The 13,023-nt window shown below is 35.3% G+C and overlaps 1 protein-coding gene across 4 annotated transcripts in view; it reads right to left on the bottom strand.

The window, feature by feature from the left end:
* Positions 1 to 275: 275 nt before the first annotated feature.
* Positions 276 to 13,023, bottom strand: part of LOC111147237 (PHD finger protein 14) — a 232,980-nt gene continuing 220,232 nt past the window's right edge. For all 4 annotated transcript variants that reach the window (XR_002640604.1, XR_002640605.1, XM_022503156.1 and 1 more), the window contains one exon: positions 276 to 544. Coding sequence is in view for 2 of the 4 variants with exons in the window: in XM_022503156.1 (XP_022358864.1) it covers positions 470 to 544 (75 nt within the window). In the remaining 2 variants the exon portion in view is untranslated. The remainder of the gene's footprint in view (positions 545 to 13,023) is intronic.

Genomic DNA, 13,023 nt, shown 5'->3' with positions numbered 1-13,023 from the left:
ATGGTATTTCATCTTGTGGCACCATCTGATTTTAAGTGTTTTCGCATGCAAGTGTTCCCTGTTCATTTTTGAACAATGTTGGTTTTTCTTGCTATTAATAGTTGGAATTCTATTTAAGGCCCCTGAAGAAGACAAGACTATTAAGGGGAAAATGATTGTCAGAGACTTGTTGCTTAGGTCATCCAGATGTATACTTACAGATTACATGTTACAGATAAGAGAAAATTCTGTTTCTTCTCAGATTTTAGTTCAGAATTAATATATATATATATATTTTAAAGGTCTTTTATGTAAAAGTTTATATTGCTTTAGAAAACATACAAATTCCAAATGCAAGGTCCTATTTCATTTTCAACGACTTTATTGAGAACATCTTGCAAATTAGATTTTACAATTAGCATTTTACAATTAGAAATTTTATCTGCTACTACATAAGTTGCAAACTTTTCAAAACACTACAGAAAATCCTTTATTTCTTTGGATTTTTCTGTTCCATGCTGAGCTCCTGAGATATATTTTTTCTTTCAGCTTCATTTTCATCTTCCTGTGAAATAAATTTTAAAAAACATTAAAACATAAAACATTAAAACATAAACTTTCGGGCATTTTATCAGCTATACTTAATACATTTTAATTCTGTTCCCCGAAGAATTAACTATTGTGATTCTGGTAATCCGGAAAAAAAGCTAGAAACAAAATGATAAAATTATGTAACATTTAAATATTTACAGTGGGTGTTCTTTTACACTACACACTGACTAAAATTTTCTGTATGTTTTTAAAAGCAACTTATTAATGACCTAAAAATTACTTTTGAAAACACCTGCTCATAAAAAGTGTCCCTTTTAGGAGGTGAATCAGGTATTTTTACTTCACTGCTTGATAAAAATAAATTTAACTTCTGAGACACTTTATGTCCTCCAGCATGGCAGTTCTGTCTCATCTAGCATACTTTCTTGACACGTCTGCCAATTTTCCAATTACTTGTGCCACCATATGTTATCTGAAGATCAGTCAGCTCTAAAATAGGAAACATGGTCATGTCAGGCTAGCGAATGCTTACAGTCTTCTACAGTTTCAATTCGAAGTGGTGGCTTCATAATTCACAGCAGGTTTCTGTGGAACATGGTGAGTAAATGAAGTGACTTCATAATGTCGGTCTCCACAGGAATGAGGTACATCTTGTGTTCAATATTAAATGGTGACCTCCAAAGTATAAATAATGAAGAGTCTGGAAAAATATTTCATCTTACACTTTGTAACCCATTTCATCATCTATGTTCCTTCAACAATACCAAGTCTAAAGCAGTCTTGCGTTCCTAATATTTCTAGTATTTGTTAAGTAAGATCTTTTGTTTTTATTAATTGAAGTTAAGAAGCATTGTCTCTTCTATTGAATTAAAGCATGAGTAGCAATTTTTTTAATTTATTTTTTAAGATTTTATTTATTTATTTGACAGAGAGAGATCACAAGTAGGCAGAGAGGCAGGCAGAGAGATAGAGAGGGAAGCAGGCTCCCTGCTGAGCAGAGATCTCGAGGCGGGGCTTGATCCCAGGACCCTGAGATCATGACCTGAGCTGAAGGCAGCAGCTTAACCCACTGAGCCACCCAGGGCCCCTGAGTAGCAATTTCTTAAGTATCTCTAGACAACAATAATATCAGTATCATCTATTTCTGAATCATATAAAACCCAATTCAACTCAATTAAGTAGTTGTTGAGCTCTATTTAGTAAATTAACATTATTAAGTAAATGCAAATCGAGACATAAATGTTTGTTTCCCTGAAAAACCACATCCTTGCCTCTGAACGTTAGGGTGGAGAAAGCTTCCTTTATATACTTTGTCTCTCTCAAAACTCATCGGCATCTGTGATTTAGAGTCTGTCAACACCAGAAAAGTGGAGAAGTCACCAATATTACTATCCAACTTGGACCATTTATAGATATATGGCATAGAAGAGATGGGGTTTTGAATATTATTTTGGCAATGTGATTTTAATATATTTTTTAACTATAATAGCCACTGTATGTTGTTTAACTTTTTTTCCAATTTATCTCTATTGAACAGAGATACTATGTTTGATTGACTCTTGAACAAGTAGTTTTCACTTTTGACAAGTTTCCAGAGATTATATTTTTATTAGATCCTAATAAAAAGCAAATCTTGCTCTATACTTTCCACTGTCTTCTTCGGGTGAGACATTGACAGGAAGTGTTAAATCAGCAGGTAAGGGTGGCAAGAAAGTTTTTGATAGGTAGCACTGAATTTAGCTATATGTTCCTCAGGGCAGGGCTTTCTTTTTTTTAGATTATACTCTTATTGTCAACAATGCACATTTAGTATATAGTTGGAGTACAATAAATGTTTTCTGAATTATGTGAAACAGTGGAATAAAAAATAAGAGAAGTCTGCCTAAACTAATGTAACTTGGAAAAGCGTAATATTCTTCCTTATCCAACAGTCACACTTCTAAAAATCTTAAACTTACCAGGGCAATACCAAAAACAAAAATAAGCAAAAATGTTTGAAGCAACATTAGCCAAAACAGCCATTATCAAGCTCATGTCCTCTTTTTTTTTTTAAGCTCATATCCTTTAATTTGAAGGACAGGATTGGAACCTTTATTTTGTGGACAGTCTTAAGTTCCCACACTGATATGACATACTGGTTTAATGAGCTCGGTTATCTCAATTTCCCTAGTAGCCTTCAGTAGTGCTCTAAGTCAAAATGGAAATGTAAAGGCTTAATAATAACCCTGAGGACTAGGAATTATCTATAAACTTTCTTTCATATTTGACTAAAATTCTTGTAATGCTAGTCTTCTTGCTGAATTTTTCTTAGTAATAAAGTATATACAGTTGACTCTTGAAAAACACAGGTTTGAACTTTGCAGGTCCACTTATACACAGATTTTTTTCAATAAATACAGTATAGTACTATAAATGTATTTTCTCAACATCTCTTCTCTAGCTTATTTTATTGTAAGAATATAGTATATTATACATGTAACAAAATAGATATTAATCAACTCTTTATGTTATCACTAAGGGTTCTGGTCAATGGTAGGTCATGTAAGTTAAATTTTCGGTGAGTCAGAAGTCACATGCAGGTAGGTTGTTACCAGCCTGAACCCCACTGCATTATTCAAGGGTCAACTACAGTTTATAAATGTGTGTCTCTTCTAACATTGCCTCCTGTTCAGGACAGGTGAAGAACTGTTCCACATTTTTCTTTATGCTGAGGATGTCTTACAATATCTTGCCTTTCTATGCTTTTAAACCATTTCCATAGGTAACAAGATCCAATCTCTTTTTTTCCATTGTACAAGGGTAACTGTGATTTAGATGAAGAAAAGGATTATGAAGGGGAAGAAAAGGCATTTTTAACCCTAGCTGTTAGAGTATAACACACTGTAATTGCCATAGTAGAATATCATCAGAATAATGAAAATAACAGTAACAGATTTTATCATTATAAATAAAAACATTAGAATTAGCCACAGTAAAGGTCCAGAAAGGATTTTAGAGGTTGCTTTGCTGTTTTTTGGGTTTTGTTGTTGTTTTTTGGAAGTGCTCATTTGTGTTTCTAACATTACAGGTCAATTTGTATAAGAACTTTATAAGCAATTAAGATTAATAAAATCATTAAAATAGCTCAGGCAGCAAATGAAATATCATTGACAAATGATTGCATAATGAATGAAACTGCAAAGAAAGGAAGATTTTGTCCAAGTATTTCTTCACTACTAGATATTAATGGCAGGCAAAATTTTCTTCTAAGTGGAAGGTTTTTGTTACTCTTTGCTGAGATAAGACATCTGTTTGTTTCCCAGTGAAAGAAACCCTTGCTACACGGATCATTTTCTTAGTGACAGTCCTGACAATTTTGACATTTGTTTCATGAAGTGTTCTGAAGCAGCCAGCAAGAAAATATACCCTTTGGGGCCACTGGAAAGTGTAGTCAGGTTTACCTCTTAACTTTGAAGCTTGTTAATTCATACTCCAGAAAACATGTTTCTAACAATCTTGCAGACCTGCTAGTTACATGTGGAATTTCAAGAATACCCATTCACAGAACAACAACTACTCATAATGCCAAATAATTAAGGTGGTTCTTTAGCCTTCAGGCTCTTTTGGCACTGACTACATTGTTGTAGTAAGGAGAATGATCATTTCTAGGCATATATAGACTCTATTTATATATAGACATATATTATTTATATAGACATATTATGGTCTAATGCTCCAGGTGGCAATGTAAGACTGAAAGAGTTATTCCTACAGAGAAATCAGTAAAATCACTGCCATTCTTATTTGAACTAAATCCCTCTTATCACTGAATAAAACTTGCAAGATTTTGTTTAAATGCTATTCAAGCTTCCACCTTCAATTGAAACAGAGGTGCCCTTGACTTTCCTTATTTACAAAATTGCCTTGGTTTTCATAATAGTTCAAAGAATTGATGCCAGTTAATCAAACCTACCCATCCTGCTTTCCCTTTCTCTTAGGAGATAACTCCAAATAAATGGCAATTATTTTAGCAGCTGGAATTTCTACTGCTTAGGTGATATTTGGACTCAAATTAGTCAGAGTACAGATGACTCTGTCTTCACCCTAGAGACAGCCGAACTGTAAATTCTCTTAAAGTAGTGTTATACAAGAGGACAACTTTCCCCATTGATTCTTTATCTTTAAAGATGACTGTATGAGTACCTTTATAGTGCAGAGACCTGTCAGCACCATACCCCCAAGTGATCAAGGTTAACATCACCAGTGAAACAAACATATTAACACTAAACTTTTGCTATGATATACTAAAAAGGACACAACTCTGGACTATGGTGTCTTTCCTAAAAATGCATAACTTCAATCTAATCATGAAAAAATATCAGATAAACACTATAAAATAATCGAACAGTAGTTTTCAAAACTGGCAATTTCATGAAAGAAAATACAAAGATTTTACAATTGCAGATGGGAGAAGACTAAGGGAACACGATGACTAAAGACAGTGCTGGGATTCTGCACCATAAAAAGGATATTAGTGGGAAAACTGGCAAAATTAAATACGGTCTATGCAGTAGTAAAGAGTACTGTCTTGATGTTAATTTCCTGGTTATAACAGTTGGTAACACTATAGCAAGCTGGATGCAGGGCAAATGGCAATTATCTGTGTGATTTCTGCAACTTTTCGCTAAGTCTAAAGTTATTTCAAAATAAGATTTAAAAACTGCAACTTAATGAAGGTTTTCTAAATCAAAAACAAGTATCATGTTTGTGCAAAGGTTTTATGTGGAAAAAAAATTCAAGGCACTTATAGCTGCCTACACTGAAAATACACAGCTCAAGTTTGCTTTTCATTATTCTACTTAAGATTCCTTTTGTAAGTATCTCTAATGTTCAAAATGGTGATGTTCTTAATTTTTATTCCCTTGTTTGTGTTTTCCTGTGTTTTCCTTTTCCACTCTGAGCATGGATTACTTTTATAAACACAGAACATAAGCTTTCTTTTAATAAATCCCTTTATAACCTGGCCATTTGAACTATTTCCAGAAGTAAGCAAGCATAATGGAGGTCAATGTTTACAAAGAGAATGGTTTCAGTTGTTTTTACTTAACTGAATTTTTACTGAGTTTTTACTTAACTGAATTTCATAGCAGACAGATATGCAGTAGCACAACAGTAAAATGAAGCAAGAAGGTGCAGCTAAGCACCAACTTAACGTATTTCTATTTTCATATATAATCTTTAGATTTTAAATATTCCTTTGGCCAACCAAAGAATTATTGTAATTAGATTCAAATTAATAACCAAAATTATCTGTATGCTTGAACAATGGTCCTTTTAAAATGTTAGTGTGTGTGTGTGTGTGTGTGCGCGCACGTGCGTGTGTGTAGATAGATACATGTACCTCTGGCAAAAAAATACGTACACCTAACCTGTTGTTAGTTATAGAGTAAGTGTCAAAAGCAATAAATACTGTTCCAATCGGTGGTCAAAACTGCTTTCTTTTATTCACTTAAAGCGTATTCCAGATAGAATACTCAACAGCACTTATGATTGTGCTTTTAATACAGAAAATATGCCAGTGCTGCACAACGAGGAAAAAATTCATCTTAATAACTGGAAAATACTGATGCTAATGAAAATGTTTTAGGCAAAATGGGCATGCTGCATGCTTCAGACTAAAATTAATTAGAGTTTTAATGTTTTACAATTCTACCATAATTCTTTAAATGGTGCATTTACTTCATAGCAATAAACACTTGGATCATTAAGTAAAGTGCAAGATGTGTGTGATGTGCTACATTTAACCACCTTTGGCTTTTTTTTCTGTACTTCAGCATTCAGTTTTCCAATGCATTGAATAAGCAACTGAAGGCCACAATTAAATGTCCTGACTTTGCATATTTGAGATTCTTATTTCATTTAATACAAAAGCAACTAATCTACCATTTTACAACTGAATTCCAACTTTAGTGGGCCATGATAGATACTGAAATGAACTTACAAGAAATGCTTAATTAAATATACTGTAAAAAGCATACGACAGGTTTTTTCTTATGACAGAAGTTGCATATTTAATTAGAAATTCTAGGCTATGTTATAAAATTAACTTGGGAGGTTCTTAGTAAACCTAGCTAAAACACTTAAGTTATTACACAGAACAGAGTTATTTTGTAAATTTCTGCTTTTTCTCTGTACTTAGTGATTCAAACAAGAAATCATAAAGGAAATTTCCCTTTATTTAATATTATAAAATCATATCCTTTATTTTAATAGCAAGTAAGATAGATAAAAGGGCAGTCATGAATATCTAATTTCATATATAAGAATATATGCACAGTTCTATTTCATTTGTTGGGCCCTTAACTCCAATTCATGATTTTGGAGAATTAGAGGGTAGGTTTGCTTTTCTAAGTTTTTAGTTCCTCTTGTCACTTTTTACTTGGTGGTTGCTTTTGGCAGCATGGAAATGGGAAAGTTAAAAAAATAAAACATAGGATTTTCCATATATAATCTGGGACTCTTTCTGGGAAGAAAGGCCCTATGGTCTGGTACTACCATCTAGAGAAGGGTATATTTATTGTAAAGGAAATGAAGATGAGTGAGTGGAAGTTGAGAGTCAGGCAAAATAAGTAGGACAAAGGAAATGAGTGACGAAGGGTAGACTCTTAATTCTGTAAGCTTGTATCCTTTTATCTTCCCATAAACATTAGAAAAAAGTACAACTTCCATAAATTGAATTTTTGGGTATTTCAGGTATGTTTAAGATATGAACCTTCTAGAGCTAAGAATATCACTAGTCTACATGTGGAACTTACGGTCTTGAAGATTAAAAAAAAAAAACTCCTTCTCTAGTAGAAGTCTAATATTTGGAAAATTAATGCTCAATTCTACATTAGAAGCCCCTACCTTGATAACTCACTGTCATTTATAACATTTTTATTGATTGATAGACTTATTTATTTTGAAAGAGAAAGAGAGAGAAAGAGAGACTGTGCACACATGTGTGAAGAGGGAGAGGGGTAGAAGGAGAAAGAGATTCTGAAGCAGACTCCCCGCTGAGCATGCAGCCTGACATAGGACTTGATCTCAGGACCCTGAGATCATGACCCAGGCAGAAATCAATCAACTGAGTGACCAGGTGTTGCATTTTTTATTTAAAAGATATTACTTGGTTAGAAGAATTCAGGTTGATAAATTGGTATGTAGTCAGCAGTGAGTATAGAAGAAGATGAAAACAAAACAAAAACACCTCAAATTCTATTAATAGGCCAACATAAATATATTTTAAGTGAGGACAGCACAAGTCCTCTATATGTATTTTTCCATGTTTTTCCATGTAGTATGTTGTTTGCTTGTGTTTACTATTTTAATTGAAACACAGTTGACAAAGTATATTAGTTTCGGGTATACAACACAGTATTTCATAATTATATACATTACCCAGTGCTCACCACAGTTAGTTACCATCTGTCACCATACGAAGTTATCAAAATATTGACTATATTCCCTATTTTGTAACTTTCATCCCCATGACTTATTTTATAACTGAAACTTTGTACCTCCTTGTCCCATTCACCTATTTTGTCATTCCCCCTCCCTCTGGCAGTTACAGTTTGTTCTGTTTAGGAGTCTGTTTCTGATTTTTTGTGTGTATTCATCTGTTATTTTTTAGTTTCCACACAGAAGTAAAATCATATGGCATTTTTATTCCATTTTTATTTTATTTCTTTTCAGTGTTCCAAAATTCATTGTTTATGCACCACACCCAGGGGTCCATGCAATATGTGCCTCCATAATACCCACCACCAGGTTCACCCATCCCCCCAACCCCCTCCCCTCCAAAACCCTCAAGTTTGTTTCTCAGAGTCCGCAGTCTCTTTCACTGTCTGACTTAACTCAGCATAATACCTTCTAGGTCTATCCATGTTATTACAAGAGACAAAACTTCATTCCTTTGTTATGGCTGGGTAATATTCCACTGTGTATATATACCGCAACTTAACTATCCATTCAGCTATCCAGGGACACTAAGGATGCTTCCATATCTTGGCTATTGTAAATAATGCTGCAATAAACATAGGGGTACATGTATCCTTTTGAATGACTGTTGTTCTTTTCTTTGGGTAAATACCCTGAAGTAGAATTATTGTGTTGTATAGTTTTTCTATTTTTAACTTTCACAGTAAACCCCATGTGCTTTTCCATAGTGGCTGCACCAATTTACATTTCCATCTGTAGTGTAAAGGGTTCCTTTTCCCCTCCAGTCTTGCCAACTCTTGTTATTTCTGGTCTTTTTTTTTTTTTTAAAGATTTTATTTATTTATTTGACAGAGAGAGATCACAGTAGACAGAGGCAGGGAGAGAGAGAGAGAGGGAAGCAGGCTCCCCGCTGAGCAGAGAGCCCAACGTGGGACTCGATCCCAGGACCCTGAGATCATGACCTGAGCCGAAGGCAGTGGCTTAACCCACTGAGCCACCCAGGCGCCCCTATTTCTTGTCTTTTTGATAGTAAGTGATATCTCTTTATGGTTTTGATTGGCATTTCCCTGATGATCAGTGATGTTGAGTATCTCTTGGCCATCTGTATATCTTTGGTAAAATGGCTATTCAGGTCCATTTCTTAATTGGATTTTTTGTTTTTAGTAGTGAATATATATATATATATATATATATATATATATATATATATATAAAACCCCTTATCATTTGCAAAGATCTTCTTCCATTCAGCAGTAGGTTGTCTTTGTTGATTTTTTCCTTTGCTGTGCAAAATATTTTTATTTTGATGCAGTACCAGTAGTTTTTCCTTTTGTAGCTATGGCTTATGTCTGAGAAATTACTGCCTGTGCTCTCTTCTAGAATTTTTATGGTTTCAGATTTCACATTTAGGTCTTTAATCCATTTTGAGTTTATTCTTTTATATGATATAAGGAAGTAGCCCAGTTTCATTCTTTTTCCATGTAGCTGTTCAGTCTTCTAATACCATTCATTGAAGAGACTGTTTTTCCCATTGCATATACTTGCATCCTTTGTTGAAGACGGACCATATAATCACGGGTTTATTTCTGGGTTCCCTATTCTGTTCCATTGATCTAGGTATCTATTTCTGTGCTAGTAACATACTGTTTTGATTATTATAGCTTTGTAGTATAGTTTTGAAATGTGGGATTGTGAAACCTCCACCATTGTTCTTTCTTAAGTTTGCTTTGGCTATTTTTTTTTTTTTTTTTAAGTTTTTTTTTTTGGGGGGGGGAGAGAGCAGGAGGGGAGGGGGAGGGGCAGAGAGAGAAGCAGGCTCCCTGCTCAGTGGGGAGCCCAGTGTGGGATTCATTCCCAGGACCACGGGATCATGATCTGAGCTGAAGGCAGATGCTTAACTGACTAAGCCACCAGGCGTCCCTGTTTTGGCTACTTGAAACCTTTTGTGGTCTCATACAGATATTTAGGATTATTTGTTCTACTTCTGTGAAAAATACTATTGGTATTTTGAGACAGATTGAATCTGTAGATTGCTTTGGGTAGGATGGATATTTTAACATTATTAATTCTTCCAACTGATGACCATGGTATATCTTTCCATTTATTGTGTCATCTTCAATTTCTTTCATCAAGATGTTATAGTTTTCAAAGTGCAGGTCTTTTACCTTTTTTGGGTTTTTTGGGGTTGAATTTATTCCTAGGTATTTTATTGTTTGATTGCAATTATAAATGGGATTTTTTTTAAACTCTGATAATTTGTTACTAGTTTATGAAAATACAACAGATACCTGTATATTGGTTTTATATTCTGCAGATTTACTGAATTCATTTATTAGTTATAACACTTTTCTTTGGTGGAGTCTTTAGGGTTTTCTATATATAGTATCAGGTCATCTGCAAATGTGAGTGCCTTTAATTGGATGGCTTTTATTGTTTTTCTCATTATATAGCTACAGCTAGGATTTCCAGTACTATGCTGAATAAAAGTGCTAAAAGTAGACATCCTTGTCTTGTTCCTGATGTTAGAGGAAAAGCTTTCAGCTTTTCACCATTGAGTATGATAGTGGCTGTGGATCGGTCATATAGAGCCTTTATTATGTTGAGGTATGTTCCCATTATTATCCCTACTTTGTTGAGGTTTTATCATGAATGGATGTTCAATTTTGGCAAATACTTTTTCATGCATCTATTGAGATAATCATATGATTTTTATCCTTAATTTTGTTCACGTGGGATATAATGTTGATGGAACCATCGCTGCATCCCTAAAGTGAATCCCATTTGATAGTGGTAAATGATCATTTTAGTGTATTTTTGAATCTACGTACATCAAGGATATTGGTCTGTAATTTTCCTTTTTGTAGTGTCTTTGGTTTTAATCAATGTAATGTTGGCATCATAGAGTGAATCTGGACGCATTCCTTCCTCTTCTGATTTTTTTGAATAGTTTCAGAATAGGTATTAATTCTTCTTTAAATATTGGGTAGAATTCACCTGTAAAGCCATTTGGTCCTGCACTTTTGTTTGTTAGGACTTTTTGATTATAGATTCAATTCTCTTACTAGTAATCAGTCTGTGCAGATTTTCTCTTTTTTTCTGCTCTACTCTTGATTTCGACTATGTTTGCAGGGATTTACCCATTTCTTCTAGTTTGTCCAATTCACTGGCATATAATTTTTCATGGTAGTCTTTTGTAAGCCTTTGTACTTCTATGGAGTTGGTTGCAACTTCTCTTTCATTTCTGATTTGAGTCCTCACTTTTCTTGATGAGTCTGGCTAAAGGTTTATCAATTTTTGTTATCTTTTCAAAGAATTAGCCCTTAGCTTCACTGATTTTTTTTCTATTGTTTTTAGTCTCTCATTTATTTCTGCTCTAATCTTTAGTTCCTTCCTTCTACTAAGTTTGGGTTTATTTATTCTTTTTCTAGTTCTTTATGGTGTGAAGTTTAGTTTATTTAAGATTCTTCTCGTTTTTTGAGGTAGGCCTGTAAGACTCAGCTTCCCACTTAGAACTGCTTTCACTGCATCCCAAAGATTTTAACCCGTATGTTTCCTTTTTCATTTGTCTCCAGGTTATTTTTAATTTCTTCTTTGATTTCTTCATTGATCCATTAACTGTTTAGTGTTATTCTAGAGATCACTTAACCTATCCTCATTTTTAAAAATTCTTTTTTCTTTTTGCTGTTCAAGCTTGGTTGCTTTCTGCTACACTGTCTTCCAGATTGCTGACCTATTCTGTATCCTCTAATCAGCTGTTGATTCCCTCTAATGTATTTTTCATTTCAGTATTGTATTCTTCAGCTCTGTTGTTTAAAAAATATATATACATTTTCTTTCTCTGTGTTGACATTCTGTGTTCATCCACTTTTCTCTCAAGTGTGGTGAGTGTCTTTATTACTTTAAACTATTTATCAGGCAGTTTACTTATCTCCATTTCTTTTAGCTCTTTTCTGGGTTTTTTTGTCTGTTCTTTCATTTGGAACATATTCCTCTGTCTCCTCATTTTGTCAGACTCTCTGAGTTTGTTTCTGTTTTTTAGGTAGGTCAGCTACATCTCCTGGTCTTGAACATGGTAGCCTTATATAGAAGGCATCCTGATATGCCCTGTAGCACAGCTCCTTTTGGTCACTGAAGCCAGGTGCTTCTAAGGGTGTCCCCTATGTGGGCTGCTGTCCCCCTATGTCCTCCTGTTGTGATTGGAGTGGAAATGGGTGTGCTGGTAGGTGGAATGCTTGCAGCCCAGCTGTCAGCAATGACCAGCTGCAACTACTATGGGTACACTGGTAAGGAGGGCTTGCCCTGAGCATGGCTGGATGAGAAACCTGAATGAAGCCACTATGCGTACACTGGTGAGCAGGGCTTGCCTACCTTTCTGCAGTGACCAGCTCTGACTATGTGGGTGCACTGGTGGGCTTGGCTTCACCAGCTGAGAGAACCAGCTAAGCAACTGTAAGTGTGCTGCTCAGTGGGGATATCTTCTCCTGTCCCGAGGATAGGAGTTGCTCTGGACGAGTGCTGACCCAGGACAGGGCTGCCTGCCAGGTGTGGCAGGACAGTAGTTGCTCTGGGGGGGAATGCCAGTCCCATTAGGCTGCCTACTGGGTATGGTGAGGTGCAAGACATTGTGAAGGAGTACCTGCCTGGGTGGGTAGGGCAGGTCCACAGGAGGAATGTTGGGGTGGGATAGGTGGTGCTAGCAAGGTAGAAGTTGTCAAAACTGGCTCCCACAAGCCTCTGGCCAGGTAGGCTGCTGGGAAGTAAGTAGATGGTGCTCACCAACCATTCTGTTCCTGGAGAAAACTCCTGCGGATCCCTGCCTATTTGGTACCCATCCTAAAATTAGTCAATAAATCTTCATATATAACCCAGGTGCTTTCAAACTGCTACTTCTGTGTTGGGTCTTGAACTCAGTGATATGGCATGCTAACCTTTTAAGAACTGAGACTCAAGTTTCTTAATAGCCCTGTGGCTCTGCTGGAGTTAAGTACTGCTGATTTTCGAAGAAGACCTTATGAGGGCTTGTCTTGCCAGTGC

The sequence above is a fragment of the Enhydra lutris genome, unplaced genomic scaffold (assembly GCF_002288905.1).
Source record: "Enhydra lutris kenyoni isolate GAN:26980312 unplaced genomic scaffold, ASM228890v2 scaffoldscaffold16, whole genome shotgun sequence".
In the NCBI taxonomy this organism is placed as follows: Eukaryota; Metazoa; Chordata; class Mammalia; order Carnivora; family Mustelidae; genus Enhydra; species Enhydra lutris.
The sequence above is the reverse complement of the archived record's forward strand: the minus strand, read 5'-3'. Positions and strand labels throughout refer to the sequence as shown.